We start from the raw sequence: 21,073 nt of genomic DNA on the forward strand, positions 1-21,073 counted from the left end.
ACACACACACACTCACACACACACACACACACACAAACTCCAGTCACTCAGAACATACGGAAACAAAATGCAAGACAAAAAAATCACAGGTCCAAAAAAATACATTTTTAATGTCAAATTCCCATTTTCGCTGTGTACCATCGTCACAAAAAGAGACTACAGAATCTACTGAGACAAACTGTGGGCACCAGGGAGTCAATTACAATGGTGGCAAGCAGTTATAATGTACTAAGACCAGAAATGTAATATTTTACAGGAGAAAAAAATATATAAACCGTTTCATACTTTCAATTAACAATTGCGCCTACATTATGTATTTTTTCTGGCACATTTTCCCCACATTAAAAAAGTTCAATTTCAGCCAGCTATATTTCTCAAGCACATGCAACCAATCTATAACAGAGATTTAAAATTTGTAATGAACATTTGTTTAAATTAAATTTTAGTAAGAGTTTTACGGCACTCGCACCTGTATAAGGTCATATGAGCGCCAGAAGATTAGAAGAGTTACAAGAGAGTAACAAACACAAAAAAGAAGGAGGGGAGATAAGGACGATAGATATTTGATAGGAAAGAAGGAGCAAACCACACCAGAGCACCCGCCAACCACCCACGAACATTTGTTTAAAAATTTTGGCCTTAGTACACTTTAATAGCTGGCTGATGATTATGTAAGAGTAGGATGTCTACGAGGAACACAATATGATAACAATAGATGCAGCAGCCGGCTAGCAAAAACTGAGAAGAGCTAGCAAAATCAGACAAGGGCTAGCAACAATGGAGAAGATGAGTCACTCGGAGGAACGTTTCCTAAACACTTGGACAAATCAAAAAGGCAACCAAAGACTTGTGATAAAACAGACTAGCAGCATGCACACGGCCAAATCAGCGGGATGCAGAAATCTTTTCCTTATAATATGCTGTACACATTTCATCGTCTCAGAACTATTTTTGTCCATAGTGCCTCTCAACTTGACCCCAAGAGCTACGCTGGCTGGAGCTAATGCTCCTGGTAGGGCCACCCTTGCCAGACAGGTCGACGGGTAGAGGTCAGACGAAGCGTGATCCACCAGCCCTCCAGGTTTCGGAGGTTCAGCTCAGGGCTTAACAAACCAGACTGGTAAAGAGCATATGTTACGGAAACAGCAACAAAGAGAAACCATATTTCTGTGTGTGATGGACCTTCGGAGTCCCTTGGGACTCGTATGAATGCGGGCAGTGAAAGCCGCAAGGAAGCTGTTTGCAGGAAGAAGGTGGACCTGAACACCGCAAAGAAATTCGAGGGGGAACGCTGACCAAGATGGCCCAAAACAGACAGAGCTGGAGATCCTTTGTTGCTGCCCTAAACGCCAGATGGCGTAATGGGTAGTAAGTAAGTAAGTAAGCCTCTCAACCTACTAAAGTACACTTTGGACAAAGTAGCCCTGAGGCGACGATTTCACTATATATATATATATATACATATATATATATATATATATATATATATATATATATATATATACGATTTTTGAATACAAAGAAACTATAATAAAGAGAAAAAATTCTGCACCTGAAAGTCCGTTCACTATGTTGCATGTTTCGCTCTGTTAGTGTTCGCTATGAGCGTGCAAGGCTTACAGTTTTTTTTACACCCTTATCAACACAATTAAGATCAGCACAATAAACACGTCCCCTTGACTGGCCTGTCTGAGAACACCATCTGGGGGCCCTGTTTCCCCCTCCCCCCCCCCCCCCCCCTTGATGTCCAAGTCCAAGCAAGCAAAGCCCAATCAGAAAAAAGCAAACTCAAGAGATTGATAACCCTGCAGAATGTTACGATGGGCCTATGGAATGTCACACTCACAACTGCACTACGCACACACACACACACACACACACACACACACACACACACACACACACACATACATACAAACACACACGCATGCTGCATGCTGGATAAATGACGGGCCTGTGGAATGTCCACACACACACACACATATGCACACGCATACGCACACACACGCGCTTGCATACATATGCGTGTGTAAAAGCACAAATGCACACGCACACACACTCGTACACACACACCCCCCCCCCCCATCCAAAACATACCTGCGCGCGCACACACCCTCACACATGTGCAGGCACACACACACATACATATCGTGCCGGATGAATGGCGGGCCTATGGAAAGCGACGGAACAGACAGACAAAATAAGGTGTGCTGACATAACCAGTTACTTTTCGGAACCCACAAATAGAAATGTCAGCTGAAAGCCAACACATCACATTTGTAAAATTTTTAGCTGATGTCATTTTGTTCAAGTTTAACATCTCTACTTTTTACCATTTCATATGAAGAATTGTTCAAATCTAATCTAAAAAACAGACACATTTATCTGTATCTATATATAGAGCAAGAAGGCGAGAAGTAACTCATTTTGTCAGCCTGCCTCATATATGTCCAGTTTCCCGAAAAATGACAACCTCTGACCATAACAACGGTCAACTACTAGTGGGAATCTCTTTTGGAAAATACAAAAATAAAAAATGTGTCATGACGCGGTGAAATCAGGCACTCCTCAACTTTTGGACAGATGGAGTTGTTGGCATCATCTTAAAGCTTGTGTATTTGTCTCGTTTTCTGATGGAATAAAATAGCCATCTATCTTAAACAGAATTAACATTTTCCTTCCTCTGGTATCCTTAGGATGTCGAGGGGAGGTGCAAGTTTCGGTCCTGTGCTAGGTGTGTGTGTGGGTGGCGTCTGTGATAGATATGCTATGTTGTTCCAGGACCTTTTTAACCCCATCCAGCCAGGTCTTTCTTGGTCTTAAACACAAGCCCAGATATTTGTTTAGTTATATAGTAGAGGTTTTACGGCGCTCACAACTGCATAAGGTCATATGAGCGCCAGAAGTTTAGAGGTGTTACAAGAGAGTAACAAACATAACAAAGAAGAAGGGGGAGATAAGGACGATAGACGTTAGATAGGATAGAAGAAGCAGACCACACTAGAGCACCCGCCAACCACCCATGCCGAGATATTTGCCTGGTGTCAGAGGCAGGGGTAAAGTTAGCGAAAAAATGGCGACAACACTTTGGTGAGTTCCAAAGCTTGATTGTCCTAGGAAACCGAGAATGTACATTTGTTGTACCTTTGATAAACTTTTCACAGTAAAAACCACACTGAAACGCCTTTTTAAATGGACATAAAAAGTTTTGAAGGTGTTGAGCCAAGAAAAAAATTGACAAAATAGCCCACCAGGCAGGCGGAAAAATGTCGGTTTCTTCCATCATATTACAAAATGACAAACACCTGATTTCACTATGAGTATGATGCCTCAAAAATGTCTCTACACAGTTCATAGTAGTATTAGTAGTAGTAGTAAGGTAATTCTTCCATCATATTACAAAATAACAAACACCTGATTTCAATATGATGCCTCAAAAATGTCTCTACACAGTTCATAGTAGTAGTAGCAGTAGTAAGGTAATCTGGTTTAGCAAGAAAAAATGGTCCAATACTGGTAGGAATCTTTGGATAGAAAGCACACACACAACACTAAATATACATGTACTGTAAAAATATAAAACTAATCAAAAAATGTCTCCACACGTTTTACGGAAAGGTAATTTGGTTTGATTCTTTAGTCTACATGCAATAAGCCATTCTAGTTAAGTTATTCTCAGTAGCACACACACACACACACACACACACACACACACACACACACACACACACACAACCACACATGCATACACAACCACTCATACACGCACACACACAACCACACTCACACACAGACAAACACATAAACACAAACACACACACCAACACATACACAGAAACATCAAACAAGCACACATATAAACACATCATTGTCACCTGGGCAGCCAACACAAACACATCCAGAAAAGGTCAAATATATAAACATCAAAAAATAAAATGGCGTAACTCAAAAGTCCTGAATATCCACAAAAAAGGGCAAAGTGTCACTACGTTGCAGAGGACAATATGCACAAAGTTCAAACCAAAACACGGTTAGCCACTTTGACAACCGTACATGCCTGCAAAAAAATATGAATTATTATATTTTTCAAAATGAGGTCTTAAAGTCACACACCCCCCCCCCCCTCTATACAGCTTGAATCGAGCCCACCAAAGGGGGTGTAATGCCGGAGCCCACCAAAGGGGAAGTAATGCCGAATAGAATTTTCCATTGAACAAGTACCTTCTTCAATGACATGCAGATTTTTTGTTGTCGTTATCAATCCAGGACAGATTTACTGTCGTTATCCGTCCAGAACCTAGATTTCTGAAAAATCTGGATTTACAAAACATCATATGAATCTCAACGCAACAACCAACCACTCTTAGTTTCGTTTTAGTGGAGGTTTTACGGCGCTCGCAACTGCATAAGGTCATATGAGCGCCAGAAGATTAGAAGTGTTACAAGAGAGTAACAAACATTTTAAAAAAAGGAGGGGAGATAAGAATAATAGATGTTTCATAGGAAAGAAGAAGCAAACCACACCAGGGCACCCGCCAACCACCCACTCCTCCTCTCTGGAACTCATAAGTTCATACAAATGAAGTCAAGGAGAAAACTCACTTTTTCCCAAAAAACCCCAAAACCCACATTTGTGAGACGTGCTGACAAAATGAGTTACTTCTCATAATCCACAAATAGAGATATTGGCCGCAAATCGACACTAGGGTCAAATTTTCAGATTCTCCGTTGATACCATATTCTTTAAGTGTACATGCTTTATATTATTTCATACTTATAGATTGTGAAAACTTCATCTATAAGCGTGATGGAGCTATTCCCATAGGGCTCAAATCCGAGAAGTAACTCATTTTGTCACGCTTCACATTTAGGAAGTAGATGAAGAGGAGGACTAGAGGTAAAAGCCACACACACAAATCATCTCACACAACAGTCCACTAAGACAGAGCTACGGTAACTCCATTCATTGAGGATGCACTGTTTTAGGAGGGCATTTCAATAAAGAAAAATATCTTTGACTTTGATATTTGTATAGATTTTCCCACTGTGTTCTCTATCTGAGAGTGTAAAAAAGGCAGACAACAACTTGAATACTGTAAAATGAGCCAAGTAGTGTTGTTGTTGTTGTTGTTGTTGTTGTTGTTGTTGTTGTTGTTGTTGTTGTTGTTTTTTTTAGTAGAGGGTTTTACTCGCTCGCAACTGCATAAGGTCATATGAGCGCCAAGGGGTGGGTGTCAACAGAGAAGTCTTTACAAGGAATCAGACTTAGACTGCTCACCTCTCTAGCTTCAACAGCACAAAGTCTGCTTCGACTATCAAGGCACCCCAAACTAGCAGGTCACAAGAGAGTGACAAACATACAAAAGAAGTAGAGGAAAATGACAATAGTAAGGATGAGGAAAGAAAAAGCAGTAGTTCCCTGTTGTAGATCAGGCAAAGTTATGAGCGTGACATGATGAATCAGCCCATTTACAATTCTACTGTGCTTGAACGAGATATGTCCCCCCTTTGGGAATGGCCTAAAGACACTTCAGTCAGTGGCACTGCCCTGGGGGGTTCCTCCTCTTTGGAACTCATAAGTTCATACAAATGAAGTCAAGGAAAAAACTCATTTTAACCCCCCAAAAAACCCAAACCCACAGAACATTTAGTAAGTAGATGAAGAGAAGGACCAGAGGTAAAAGCCACGCACACAAATCATCTCACAAAACAGTCCACTAAGACTAAGACAGAGCTACGGTAATTCAATTCATTGAGGATCCACTGTTTTAGGAGGACATTTCAATACAGAAGAAAATCCTTGATACTTGTAGAGATTTTTCCACTGTTTTCTTTATCTGAGAGTGTAAAAAAGGCAGATAACAACATGAATACTGTCAAATGTGCTAAGTAGTGTTTCTGAATTGAGTAAGTATGATGCAGGGATGCCACTCAACTTTTTTGAAAATAGCTGAAAATCCACGCGCTACGGTCTCGTTAACATATATAAATATCAATTTGAAACCCAAAGGGTGTACATAGAGAGATATATGACAAACAAACATAAGCAAATATGACAAACAAACATAAGCAAATCTTCCGTGTTTTTTTCCTCCCCATTATTTGAACTTATGGCGAAGTATTCGTTTTTCTGTTATTTGAACATTTGGCGCAAGTTGTTGTGTGTGTGGGTTTGTTTTTGGGTTTTTTCCAACTATAGATTCGATCTCGATCTCAATAACGGAATAGCGGATCAGGATCAAAATACCGGAAAAAAGGGGAAAAGTGACATCCCTGACGATGATTTGAAAAGTGTCACGACAACACTGACTTTGGTCTGCTGCTGATGAGACATACATACAGTGTAACACGGATAGCTCGAATTCGTCGGGACCGGCCTCGGCAGTTTGAGGAATATCTTAGAAAGATAAAGAAGAAACAAAAAACGGGACCACAGGCACAGTTCGACGGATGCCTGATTTCGAGTCTTCTGTGTTCGACCTATCCGTGTTATACTGTATGTGTCAGCTTTGTTCTTAAAGAGTTAAAGAAATACTGGCTAAAGCAAAACAATAGTCAGATAGTGTTTTGTTTTTCTCTAGGGTCACAAACTGAACAGACACTGAAGTCTCTAGGAGGAGTCTGTGTGCAGATAAAAAGTAATCAGAGAGCTCTGAATGATTTTCTTGGAGTATACGGCAGGTCTGTTGTGCACAGGTATAGAAATAGGAGGGTCTGTCAGATTAAACGGACATTTTTTGTTTGTTTTTGTAAAGTGTTTTACGGCGCTCGCAACTGCATAAGGTCATATGAGCGCGTGGGACACACCTAATATTTTCAGTTGGTAGAAAATTTTGAATTTTACCCGGGTGGCGGCCGGAGCCTTCTCTTATCGATTTTAGACCACTAAGGGATCTCTAACGTGCACAACTTGCACACGGGCCCCTTAGATTTTTCGCCCTTGTCCGAGAAGGCTAGGTGTAGATCTTTCCTACCAGAAGATCAGTGGTGTGGCAGAAAGACAGCAGTAAGGAGGAGCCAAGGAGTAGCAGTAGAAAGGCTGCAGAAAGAGTCAGGAGCCCAAAGGAGGGGGCAAAGGAGGTGAGGGGGTGGGGGCAGAAAGTGGAAAAGAAAGCAGACAACAGAACATTGCTAGAGAGTAGGAAAGGAGGTGAAAGGAGACAATTTTAGAGAAGAAAATTTTTCGGTCGCTACTCGGATTCGAACCCGGGACCTTTGAATGAGAGGCCAACACCTTAACCTCTAGGCCACGAGAGCCCCCTTAAACAGACAGAGGACAGCTAGGGAGCAAACCCATGTAGAGGAGAGAAACACAGCCATTGTGGCCACCAGACTGGCATTTCTAAAGAAAGATAACTCAACTTAGCTGACATTCACAAGTCCTCCCCTGCTTTTAGAACAAGGACATTTGGTCGCTTTTAAGGACAAGCGGGCTAAACCAGATTTCGTGGGTTTCCAAAAATCTTGACCTGCACCAAAAGAGGGCATTGCCCTAGCTATAGGAGGAGTTTGGTTTCATTGGTGTGCATATTAACATATTTGTTTGGTTATAAATAAAAACTCTCCTTGTCTTTTAAAGAAACTGAACAAGGGGCAAAAACTTTACCTTTGATTTTCTCAAAACAGCATTTTTCGGGATAGCCCCCATGTGCTTAAAAGTGACCATTCGTCAAATGCTTATTTTTTAATTTTTTTGTCATGTTTTCAAAGGCAATTTAAGACATGAATAGGAGTTTCTACATTTTCTCTTTGCTTTTTTCTTTTCTTAAGAATTAAAAATGGAGGAAATTCATAAATCAGTAGACAACTCAAATTTCCCAATTTGAACCAAAAATCAGCATTTTCAAGGGTCACACCATCCTTGAAGGTCTCAATTCATAGAAAACTACGCTTGGTTCATAAGTAGACATAGCAGTCATTTAACTGGATATGTCAATCAGAAGTGACCAAACTTACAAAGATACAACTGTCATTTTACTGGTAAGACAATTTAAAAAACAAAACAAAATACAGCTGTCATTTAACTGGATAAGTCAATAAAAAATAATCTGAATAGAACTGTCATTTAACTGGATAAATCAATTTTTTTTAAAATAATCTAAAAGCAGCTGTCCTTTAACTGGATGAGTCAATAAAAAATAATCTAAATGTAACCATCAATACTGGATAAGTCAATACAAAATAATCTAAATACAACTATCGTTTAACGGGATAAGTCAATCAAAAATAATCAAAGACACAGCTGTCATTCAACTGGACAAGTCAATAATAATTGATATAAGAAGCAGCTGTCGTTTTACGAGATAAGTCATTGATATAAAGACACAACTGTCATTTTACGAGATAAGTCATTGATATAAAGACACAACTGTCATTTTATGAGATAAGTCATTGATATACAGACACAACTGTCATTTTATGAGATAAGTCATTGATATAAAGACACAACTGTCATTTTATGAGATAAGTCATTGATATAAAGACACAACTGTCATTTTACTGGAGAAGTCATTGATATACAGACACAACTGTCATTTTACTGGAGAAGTCATTGATATAATAAGAAGCAGCTGTCATTTTACGAGATAAGTCATTGATGTAAGAAGCAACTGTCGTTTAACTGGATAAGACAATTAATAAGACCTTCTCAAAGCAGAAAGAACAAACTAACAAACACGTGTACATGGAAACATGAGAGCCTGTACAACCGTAACGTCACCGTCATAACACAACTGCTTAAGTCATTTTTCTGTTCTTTTAAGAAAACTTTAAATAAAAATTACAAAATCAGTGTTTACCCCAGTCAACCTTATGGCTGAAGTGAAAGTTTAAAACATCTCGATAAAATTTGATACTGAGTACATGCAACAAAAAAACTGTAAATTGAAGTAACTAAACAAATATCAGGTATTTTAACCACATATCAGTAACTAGAAACTTGACCAAAAAAATGACATAGGCTACTGTGATCTGACCATGTTAACGTATTATCTTCATGGTCAGATCACAGTAGCCTATGTCATTTTTTTGGTCAAGTTTCTAGTTACTGATATATGGTTAAAATACCTGATATTTGTTTTGTTACCTCAATTTACAGGTTTTTTGTTGCATGTACTCAGCATCAACTTTATCTGACCATGAAGATAATACGTTAACATGTTTACAGAAAACCGGTAAACCACATCAAAGTACTTAATACTCATTACAAAAAGTACATGGTAGAGCGAAACACAGACATAGCAGAACACGCACATGTACACACGTCAAGACAGGGAGGCCTAAACGTCTATGACAAGCGATACACTTTTGATTTTGCGAACATTAAGACAAGAAATTTATCAATGACGAGCAAAAAACTTTTGAATGCGAACATACAGACAGGAAATTTATCAATGACGAGTAAAAAACTTTTGAATGCAAACATACAGACAAGAAAACGATCCATAAATCGCGACCCCAGTGCTTTTTTCTCCCATCTCCATATTTTTAATAACAGTGAAAACAGTTCTCATAACAAAGAGTGGGCTAAAGAAGAAGTCACATTTTCACTGTTTTAAAAAAAGGAGATACGACAAGAAAGCACTGAGGTCGCGAAACGTTTGATCAACCCCCGCACCGATAATCGCCCCTAATGGAACCTGTATTTCCGGGCTGGTTTTAGATTGACGTAGGTTTCCTTCATCTCCTCGCTGTCCTTCTTCTTCACCTCGGAGAAACGCTCGCCCTTCACACTCACGATCTGACCGTCGCGATAACGAACCAGCTTCTTGGCCTCCTGCAAGTAGTTGAGTTTTAGTAAGAGTTTTACAGCACTTGGAACTCAAATAGGTCAGAGAAGAATCAAAGAAGGAAAGAACAGAGGTTTGCTTTAGTTTATTTGGTTCAGTTTCACTTAAAAGTTTACGGCACTTACAACACAGAAAGGTCCTACCAGTGCCTTAAGATTAGAAGTGTCAATGCAGTTGCGAGCGCCGTAAACTCCCATACTAAACTAAAACAGAGGTGTTACTAGAGAGTAACATACAAAGAGAAGGAGGATGAGGAGAGACAAGCGCTAGATAGCAAAGAAGGTGCGAACCACACCAGATCACCCGCAACAAAAGAGTAACTAAATCACAAAAACTCTCCAACAACTATTGTATGCAACAATATATGTAACAGAAAAACATATCACACTCCCTTCAAAGGCTTCTCTAATCTCTAAGTGCTCTTCAACCCCTCTCTAACATTTAAACTCCTCCCCTCTCTCATTGTTAAAACTCTTCAGCTTATTTCCTAAGCTCTTCAAAAAATCTCTAATTTCTCAGCTCTCCAACTTCTCAAATTTCAAATTCTTCAACCTCTCTAGTTTCTAAATCTTTAACCTGTCTAATTCCTGAGCTCTCCGACTTAAACCTCTCTTGTTTCTAATTCTTCAACCTCTTTGATTCCTAAGCTCATGAAGCCTCTAACCCCTAAGCTCTTCAACCTCAGCTTTCCCATGAGATGACAAAACGTGACTTACTCCCTTCAGAGGCGGAGGTTTATACGTCTTCTTGTCTTCCTCTGTGTCAATGAAGGAATATCTGGGGACAGCAGAAACGTTGTTTTAGATACAGCAGAACAGACATCGCAGTTTTGTTTTGATTTAGTAAGTGTTTTAAGGTACATGCAACACAATAAGGTCATATAAGTGCCGAAGATTAGAGGTGTTACAAGAGAATAAAAAACAAGAAAAAGAAGGTGAAGAGTTAAAGATGATAGATGTTCGATAGGAAAGAAGGAGCAGACCACACCAGAGCATCCGCCAACCACCCACATTGCATGTTGCTGTTTTTGACAAGGCAGAACAAATATTGTTGTTTTTAACACAGGAGAACAGACATGCTGTCTTTCACACAACAGAACAGACATTGCTGTCTTTCACACAACAGAACAGACATTGCTGTCTTTCACACAACAGAACAGACATTGCTGTTTTAAACAAAAAAGAAGCACATATACTTCATTTACATAGGAGAAAAGAGATTCTTAGAACGAGGAAAAAAAGCAAAAGTAAGAGCCCAAACACACATAGCCATACACGCTTTCACAAACGGCTGCCTTTGACCCTGTCTCATTAGCCCAGAAGCTCTGGCTTGAAAAGGCAAAGTAATAGAGATTTCTGTGTACTGCTCAAAGGAGAAGCAAAGAAAAATAAAAGGGAATTCAGGGGGGGTGGGGGTCACCACCGTTTTCAATTAACCCTGTTCTTCACAATAGAATAAAATTCCAAAAGCTTACACAATGACACTTTTCATGCATACCGGCACATTCAATTTACAAAGTACAACAATCCTTTAAAGAGAGACTAAAAAAGATAAGGAAAACCAGACGGCTATTTAGACAGTCATCAACTTACTTCTGTAGAACAGAAGACTTGAGGCTGGCATCGTCAAGCTTGTAGTCACATGACTTCTTTACTTTGGCATTTTTCTTCTGTAGGACAGACGAGACAAAATCACAAACCTCAGTCACAAAACGATAGAAAATATGCTATGTAAATAAACAGTCAAAACACCTACATTGTAGACCCTCCACCTCTACAATATAAGTTTATTTCCCACCCGCGCGAAAAAAACCCCAATAAATAATAATAATAATAAATAGTATTTGTATAGCGCATATCCCCGCTCAACAGCAGGCTCTATGCGCTTTACACTATATTATTACCCCAGCAGACCATAGAACACTCCGAAACATTCTCAGCTTCCCGGGAAGCATACAGTGCAAGCAGCCGATTAAGCGCTCAAACACTAACAAACTGACAAGATTTTTCACTGTCTATAGCCGGGTACCCATCCCCACCTGGGTGAAGTGAGGAAAATTCGTGCAAAGTGCCTTTCCCAAGGACACGACGTCGGGCCCCTGACAGGATTCGAACCCACGACCTTACGGTTGCGAGTCCGAGAGCCTAACCACTAGGCCACTGATGCCACTAAATAACTGTCGAACCTGCTCTAATGGCCACCTATGTAAGACAAGCACTTGTTGTACAAAAGGCCAGTCCCCAGTCCCTCCCTTACATTTTGTTCCATTACAATAAGACTATTCAAGACATTCAACTGTCTAAGACAACCATTTTTCTCCTTGACAATGGGTAGTCATCTGGACATTTCCACCATACATACTGTACTTAGAGACACCCCAATACACACAGATACACACACACTCATCCATCCCCCCCCCTCCCCACACACTCATTCCCCCCACATACACACACACACATCCCCCCTCCTTTCCACACTCATCACCTCATCCCCTTCACACACACACTCATTCCCCCCACATACACACATCCCCCCTCCTTTCCACACTCATACACACTCATCACCCCATCCCCTTCACACACACACTCATCCCCCCCCCACACACACACTCCTCCCCCCCCCCACACACACACACAACTCACCAAAGTCCCCTTCGCCTGTGACCGGAGAGCCTGCCCCGTCTCCTGCCTGTCAATGATCAGCTGTGCAGCCAGGTCAAGGTCGCCGTTGGACAGCTGTAGACAGTGCCGCGCCTCCATGGTGCAGGCTGCCGGGAACATCTCCAGCAGGGAGCGCACCTGACCCTCGCCCGTCTCCACGACCTCCGCCTGAAACATACGTCGCAATATTTGTATGAAGGGACGCCACATAACAGGGTTTTTTTTCGGCTTTTTCACGTTTTTGTTTTTTTAAAATCATTTGGCATCCTTGAAGAGGAAGGCCACTGAGATAAGGTCCTTCTCCTCAAGATAGACATAATATTATTGGAGTTGATGCAACAAAGTCCCCATACACTTACAAAGGAAAGGGGAGAGGTCAGAGGGATGTTTTTGTTTTCTCATTTACAAAATTTACAAGGTTCATTTTAGGTGAGGTCATGCTCCGTTCATTTTCAGATTCTTTTTCAAAAATCATTTGACATCCCTGTGAAAGCCATCATAGTGAAATCAGGCACTCGTCAAGATAATGAAATCCAACAAACTGACTTCTTTCGCCTGTCGGACAATTTTTATTGAGTTTTTCTTGGGCACCATTTAAAAAACACATTCCTGTGTGGATTTAACTGAAAAACGTTGATAAAAGCCACAAAAATGTAAAATTTCAGTATCCAAAGATACTCAAGCTTTAGAAGTCACCAAACTTTGGTGGCCATTATTTTGCTAATTTTACCTCTCAAACCAGGCAACCCCCCACCTCCTTCAGTTTCAATCCCAAATATCTCGACCTCAGTGCAAAATAGAAGGGTATTTTTTTTTCATCAAAAGCAAGATGAATAAGCTTTAAGGTGATACCAATATCTCCACATGCCCAAAAATTGACGAACGCCCGATTCCAGTGTGTCTTAACACATATTGTTTTAGGTCATATAAGTGCTAAAGATTAGCAGTTGTAGTTTTAGGTCAAGTGAGAGTTTTACAGTACTTGCAACAGACAAGTGCTGAATATTAGAGGTGTTAAAAGAAACCAAACACAAACAGGATAAGAAAAAGAGATGTTTGATTGGAAAGAAGGAGCAAACCAAATCAGAGCACCTGCAAACCACCCACAGGAAAATAATCTAAACAGATTGACAGAAACAGAAGAGGACAAGAAAAGTAGTAGGACCACCTAACAGTTTGGGAGCCCTCCAACCACCCACTCTCAATCACTAAACTTAAGTAACCTAAAAGTAAAACAGCAGTGTTACGGGTACCAATTATGATCGCCAATTTAGTCAAAAGAAGCATAATATGGACACAAAAAGGATCGTTTAAAACACGGGAAAAATCCAAATGGAAAGAAACAAAAGAGGGAAAGAAAAGAAGTAGGACCACGAAAGAGCAAGCAGCGGGTGGGGGCGCCCTCCGCCCACCCACCAGTATATCTGCACTCACCCTGCCCGGAACGGCATCCTCCTGGCTCTCCTGCGAGGAACAACTGAGTTGCCTCCCTTTCCTCTTGCTGTTCTTGCTCTTGTCACGTGCGGCGTAGAGACCGTTGACCGGAGCGAACGTGATGGTCTCGCTCTTTGCTGACGTAATCTTCTTCCACTCAGCTGGTCTCGAACTTTCTGAGCACACACAGGAAGGAAGCAAAAAAAATAATATATTTTTAACCCTATCCGAACGCCCTGGGGTCATTTTGTACCCCCCGGGGTTGTATTCTTCACATTTTAGAATACTTCTAGTGCGAAGATCTCTTTGAAACTTTCAGTATTTCTCAAAAAATCATTTTGACAGACTGCTATACAAAGCGTACGAATCAGATTAACGGGTAAATTTCCTCTTTGGAAAGTGGTGGCCCAGGGTTCCCTCTACAATTTTCCATAAAGGCCAAAATTCTGTTGGGACCAATGACGGAAACAATGTCTTGCAGTTTTTTGCATTTAAAGTAGGCCCCTATTTCCTTCGGATCTCTCCAAAGTCTAGACATTCGGTTAAAATGTGTCTAATGGTAAAATCTGTGTTGCATCCGACACAGAACGGCTTCTCATCTCCCTGAAGGAGGTTTTTGTGTGTCAGGGCCGTGTGTCCGATGCGTAATCGAGTAAAAATGACTTTGTCTCTTCTGGAGACGTCCGGGGGATTTCGTGGTCCCAGTTTGGGTTTAATATTGTGGAGTTTGTTACTCGTCTGTTTTTTCCAGTGGCTCTCCCACAGACTGGAGGTGTACTTTTTTACTTTATTTTTAAAGTCAGTCTGTGGGAGAGTGTTCGTCGTTGATCCCGACAGAAGGGATGAGGATTTCTCCGCCAGGTCGTCTACCTGCTCGTTTCCTCGGACGCCCACATGGCTAGGTACCAATGCGAACATGATATTTTTTCCTGTTTCAGATAGGATGTGAATTTTTTGTTGTAGCCTAACTATTTTTGGGTGTAGGAGCATGTAGTTAGTGAGTGAGGTGACCCAAGACAGCGAGTCAGAAAGGACAAGGAAAGATTTGTTAGGAGAATTTTCAACGGAGTCCAGTGCCATGTCAATGGCAGTGGCCTCTGCAGAGAAAAAGGAGGCTTCAGGATGGAGTCTCCTCTGGTGTGTATTGTTGGGAGATAGGACTGCGGCCCCCACATCATTGTCTTTTTGGAGCCATCCATGAAGATGAGCTCCGCACCGGGGTATTTTTCTGTTCGTTTTTTGTATTCTGTTTAAAAGTTTTGGTGTTTGTGCTTTCTTTGTTGTGTGTGGTCTGCTGTAAGTCTACTTTTGCCTAGGTGAGGTGCCACAGAGGGAGGTCGGGGAAAATAATTTGTTGGATGTCTTGTTTGGAAAAGTGTAAGTTTTTGAGGTCCTCAAGGATTCAGAGGCCGAATGGTTTGATGAGTTTTTCGTTGTTTTGGAATTTGTTTATGGTATCTGGGTTTGTTTTAAATACGCAGTTGTGCGCTGGATTCTCTGGTGTTGAGCTCTGTTTAACTGCGTATTGTAGTGAGAGTTGTGTGCGTCTGAGTGAGAGTGGTGGTATGTTGGCCTCGGCCTGGAGGCTCTCCATCGGAGAAGTGCGGAAAGCCCCCCAGAGCGGGGCGGAGTCCTTAGTTTTGTACTGGGTCTAGCATTTTTAAGATGTGCGGTTTTGCCGATCCGTAGACTTGACAGCCGTAGTCAAGCCTGGACCGGACAAGGGAGATGTACAAGTGGAGAAGGTGTTTTGAGTCCCCGCCCCACTCCGGATGCGATAGATTTTTCAAAGAGTTTAACGCTTTCTGGCACCTCACACGAAGGTCTTTGATGTGTGGTATGAATGTGAGTTTTTTGTCGAATACAACGTCGAGGAAACGAGCTTGGTCCTGGACGGGAATCCTTTCCCCGTATAGTGTCAAATCCGGTTGCAGCACACGTCTGCCTGTTCGGCAGAAGTGTACTGCAACCGTCTTTGACGGGGAGAACTTGAAACCGTTATTGTTTGCCCACTTTTCGAGTTTGTGCACTTTCCATAGATCTCAGATGAGGATTTTTCGAATGGCAGCATATCAAAAAGTCGTCAACGTAAAACGGAGGGTTTTTACGATGGAATCTATTTTGATTTCAAATAGGAGAGGAGAAAGGATGCTCCCCTGGGGGACTCCTTCCTCCTGTTGGTGGGGGTCTGAAAGGGAGGATCCGACACGAACCTGGAAGGAACGGTTCTTCAGGGAGTTGCCAATGAAGGCAGGGAGGTGACCGCGTATGCCGAGTGCGTGCAGGTCTCTGAGAATGCCGTACTTCCAGGTTGTGTAGAAGGCTTTTTCTAGGTCGAAAAAGATGGCGAACATGTGGCCTCCTTCAGCGAACGTCTCTCACATAAACGTCTCCAGGCGGACCAGGCGATCCAGAGTGGATCGAGTTTTTCTGAATCCGTACTGGAGACCGCTCAGCGAGCCCGTCGTCTTCAGAAACCACATGAGTCGCCTGTGAATCATTTTTTCAATAAGTTTGTACAGACAGCTCGTTAGTGCTATTGGTCTGTAACTGGATGGGTGTGTGTGGTCTTTGCTTGGTTTGGGTATTGGAATGACAGGAAGACTCCGGAAAGGAGTGCGACCACCACATGTCGTTGTATATGTCTAGCAGGAGTGTAAGTGTTTCTGAGGGTAAGTGTCTAATGATCTGGTTGTGGACGTCATCCGGTCCCGGGTCTGTGTTGCCCAGGTCCCAGATGCACGATATTAGTTCGTCTATTGTGAAGTCTGCGTTGTAGGTTTCAGTGTTGTTTGAGAAGAATGACATTGATATGGCTGCTGAATCTTTGCACTCATAGACAAACTGAAAAGTTCTTGTGATCCCAAACTTGCTGAAAGTGTTATGAAATGTTCAAATAGACTAAGTAATCTTTTGAAATCAACATGTAAAGAAAATAAACGTATAGGTGCATTTTTTTTACTTGGTAAAGATGAAGCTTTCGGAACCAAAAGAGGCAAGGAAATCAGATGTCAGCCAGGCAGGGTAAGAAAGTCAGGAAATGGATCACGCCAAGCAGTCAGAAAGGGAAGACCTGTGTCTTTGCAAGCTCTAAGCATGCGACCAAAACCTCGAAAGAGAAAACGTAGCCTGGTCACAAAGGTTAAAAATAACGTCAATATGCCCAAAAAATCTGGCAAACATGTCATGAAATCGAAGGTGAGAAAGGTTGCTTCTTCATCAAATTCTCAATCCAAAATCTCTCCTCAATCAAATTCTAGATTGTGTTTATAAACACCAGAAATACCATATTTTTATTCTGTCAGCCTCCTCCTCCTCCTCCTCCTCCTCCTCCTCTCAACATTCAAGTGTGTCATTTTGTGGTCGGAAATCCATTTACCTATTTGGAGGCTTAAAGACTCGGTAAATAAACAATATGCGTTTATTATAGTGTTGTCTGTTGGGTTGCCCATTTGAAGTGTTTTATTTTCTTGGTTCTTATAAGAAGACATTAGGTCTTTACAAAATGTTAAAATCTGAAAATCTGAAAATCTGAAATTGAAATGTTTCATTACAACATTCTCTATTGGAGGATTACACCATCACTTCACATTGTAATGTTTCATTACAACATTCTCTATTGGAGGATTACACCATCACTTCACATTGTAATGTTTCATTACAACATTCTCTATTGGAGGATTACACCATCACTTCACATTGTAATGTTTCATTACAACATTCTCTATTGGAGGATTACACCATCACTTCACATTGTAATGTTTCATTACAACATTCTCTATTGGAGGATTACACCATCACTTCACATTGTAATGTTTCATTACAACATTCTCTATTGGAGGATTTCACCATCACTTCACATTGTAATGTTTCACTACAACATTCTCTATTGGAGGATTTCACCATCACTTCACATTGTAATGTTCAACACTTTGTCGGCTCATCTCGCTGATTGGCGATGTTTACCACCCAGTTTCTTTGGATTTTCCCCAAAATATGATGGTAAAGTGCAAAACGGTGTTACAAAACAATAATCTTCGGAAGATTGAATATTTTATAGAAGGCTGTCAGTCTGTCAGCTAGCCTTTTTAACATGGCATACCTTGGAACAAGTTCTAGCTATTAAAATACGTAATAAGTATTTTTCCAACTGAGCCCTAGAGGTAGATGGTTTACAATTCAAGTAAAAAAAGACGTGTAAAGTGGAAGGCCGTAAGAATATAGTCTTTTATTGATTAACGACAATAAAATCAATTTGATCAATGTACTAATACAAAGAAAAAACATAAGAAAATTATAAATACATGGTATACATGATATGTGGTAAAATGATTTTTTTTATAGTAGAGGGTTTTACAGCGCTCGCAACTGCATAAGGTCAAATGAGCGCCAACGGGTGGATGTCAACAAAGAAGTCCTTACAGGGAATCAGACTTAGACTGCTCACCTCTCTAGCTTCAGCAGCACAAAGTCTGCTTCGACTATCAAGGCACCCCGGAAATAGCAGGTCACAACAGAGTGACAAACATACAAAAAAGTAGAGGAAAATGACAATAGTAAGGATTAGGAAAGAAAAAGCAGCAGTTCCCTGTTGTAGATCAGGCACAGTTATGAGCGTGACATGATGAATCAGCCCATTTACAATTCTACTGTGCTTGAATTCCCTTTGGAAATGGCCTTAAGACACTTCAGTCAGTGGCACTGCACCGGGGGGTTGGCCTACACCCTGGTGCACGGTGAGAAAGGCAATGATGATGATGATGATGATGATGATGATGATGATGATGATGATGATGATGATGCACTTCTGGGAACACACACAGTGCCCCACTATGATTCATTAAGAATGCATGTTTTTCATGTGCCTTATTAAATTTGATTTCACATTACATTCAACATTACAAATGCTGCATTTAAAAGCTTGTTTTGTGTGAACAGTAGAATGGCGTTTTAGAAGCCATCTACTCTGAAAGTTTTTTCCACATATCTCACACTGGTGAGATTGCTTGTGTTCCTTAGCTTGATGGCGAAGGAGAGCCTGTCTGTCCTTTAGTACGTCCCCACATTCTGGGCACATGGGCTGGCAATATTTCTGGTGATAGACCAGAGATCGGTGATTCTTGTACTCCGCGCCACAGTGCTCACATTTTTCCCGCTCTGCCAGCCCGCTGTCCACTTCCTGCCTGTGCCTTTGGGCAGCTTTCCTCCACTCCTGTTGAAAATGGTGAAAAATGGTATGGGATTAACGCCCCTATCAACACTATTAAATCCTGTTGATTGAAAATGAGTCATTAAAACTAACCCTGTCCGTACCCCCTGGGCTCATTTTGTACCCCCGGGGTTGTATTCTTCACATTTTAGAATACTTCTAGTACGAATATCTCTTTGAAACGTTCAGTATTTCTCAAAAAATCATTTTAACAGACTACTATGCAAAGCGTACATATCGGATTAACGAGTAATTTTCCTCTTTGGAAAGTGGTTGCACAGAGTTCCCCCACGTTGTACGGATACGATAGTAAAACACAATGTACGGAGAGGGTTAATTATTTTCTGAGTGTCTCTCTCTCTCTCTCTCTATATATATATATATATATATGTATGAATTTGTATTTTGTGTGTGTGTGAGTATTCCTATACACAAAAATTTCAAGTATTAGCATTGCTTTTACTTTGTATTTTTAATTTTGTTTTGGTCATTTGACTTATGCACAATAAAATTGAAAAAAAAAAAATTTTAAATTGATTATGTCTTGCCGTTCTTTTTTTTTTATTGTTCGACACTGGGGGCTCTTGTGGCCTAGAGGTTAAGGTGTTGGCCTCTCATTCTAAGGTCCCGGGTTAGAATCCGGGCATTGACCGAAAAATTTTCTTCTTTAAAATTGTCTCCTTTCACCTCCTTTCCTGCTCTCTGACAATGTTCTGTCGTCTGCTTTCGTCTACACTTTCAGCCCCCATCCCATCACCTTCTTTGCCCCCTCCTCTTGGCTCCTGACTCTTTCTGCAACCTTTCTACTGCTGCTCCTTGACTCCTTCTTACAGCTGTCTTTCCGCCACACCCTTTATCTTCTGGTAGGAAAGATCTACACTTAGCTTTCTCGGACAAGGGCGAAAAATCTCGGAGGTCCCATGTGCAAGCTGCGCACTTAAAGATCCTTAAACTTAAAGATCGCTTAGTGGTCTAAAATTGAGAGCAGGCTTCAGCCTCCACCCACACGGGCAAAATTCAAAATTTCCTACCCACAGAAAAAGTTTAGTGTGTCCAACACACTCATATGATCTACCAACAACAACAAAATTGTCCAACGCTGAAAAAGAAAAAAAAAAGAAAAGAAAAATGAAGTGGAACTGGCCAACGACTGTGTTGGCACAGTTGTAGTACTAAGTAGTAGTACATGTAGTCAAGTACAAGTCAACTTGGGGCCATCATCATTCACAAGGAGGACCTGTCTCTCACCATTGGCTTAAGCTCCCTTAAGTTTTTAAGTACGATTTGTATATTAGACCAACATATTGTCACTTATACGACCTCTGTATCGAAGTACCATAAATCTTTACTCAAACTCAAACAAGGCCTACAGCTCAATAACTTCCGATTTGGTCAAACGACCAATCAATTCTGGTGCTTTCATTCTTAAAAGTCACAAAATCTTTTTTTTTTCTTTCGTAGAAGTAATTCAGTTGTCCAAAACGTAGTAGCCATAACTATAATATGGTGGTAAAGATTAAAAAGTAAATGAAAGTAAATTTTGGAGCAATAGTAACAGATGGTACCTTTCGAGTATCTGCGTCCAACGACTGCCACATTTTCGATGTAACCTTTGAAACTTCGCCCAGATTTGGTTCACCCAGTTGACTCATAACCTGGGGCTGTGAAAGAAAATAAGTTACACATTGTAATGAAAGCTGAAAAGTTATGTTTGCACTATTGTCGATATATATAGCGGGCCAAATCTCATTATTACCATGAATAGTAATATTTCTCACAATTTTACAGACACTAGACACTAGCACTCTTCTTAAGGCTGATACTTGTGACGTCGGTGGCCTAGTGGTTAGGCTCTCAGACTCGCAACTGTAAGGTTGTGGGTTGGAATCCTGACAGGGGCCCGACATTGTGTCCTTGGGAAAGGCACTCTGCACAAATTTTCCTCACTTCACCCAGGTGGGAATGGGTACCCGGCTATAGAC

The 21,073-nt window shown here is 41.0% G+C and overlaps 1 protein-coding gene across 3 annotated transcripts in view; it reads right to left on the reverse strand.

Moving 5' to 3' along the window:
* Positions 1–9,527: 9,527 nt before the first annotated feature.
* Positions 9,528–21,073, reverse strand: part of LOC101849972 (CUE domain-containing protein 2) — a 17,948-nt gene continuing 6,402 nt past the window's right edge. For 2 of the 3 annotated variants that reach the window (XM_005111081.3, XM_035973102.1), the window contains 5 exons: positions 13,883–14,058; positions 12,431–12,616; positions 11,381–11,457; positions 10,505–10,565; positions 9,528–9,775 (listed from right to left, as the gene is read on the reverse strand). In XM_005111081.3, the coding sequence (XP_005111138.1) occupies positions 9,629–9,775; positions 10,505–10,565; positions 11,381–11,457; positions 12,431–12,616; positions 13,883–14,058 (647 nt within the window). In that variant the 3' untranslated portion in view covers positions 9,528–9,628. Of the gene's footprint in view, positions 9,776–10,504; positions 10,566–11,380; positions 11,458–12,430; positions 12,617–13,882; positions 14,059–18,636; positions 19,095–20,656; positions 20,753–21,073 lie in introns of those variants that run through there. The other variant, XM_005111082.3, reaches the window with a different exon arrangement.

The sequence above is a fragment of the Aplysia californica genome, unplaced genomic scaffold, assembly GCF_000002075.1.
Source record: "Aplysia californica isolate F4 #8 unplaced genomic scaffold, AplCal3.0 scaffold01001, whole genome shotgun sequence".
Taxonomy (NCBI): domain Eukaryota; kingdom Metazoa; phylum Mollusca; class Gastropoda; order Aplysiida; family Aplysiidae; genus Aplysia; species Aplysia californica.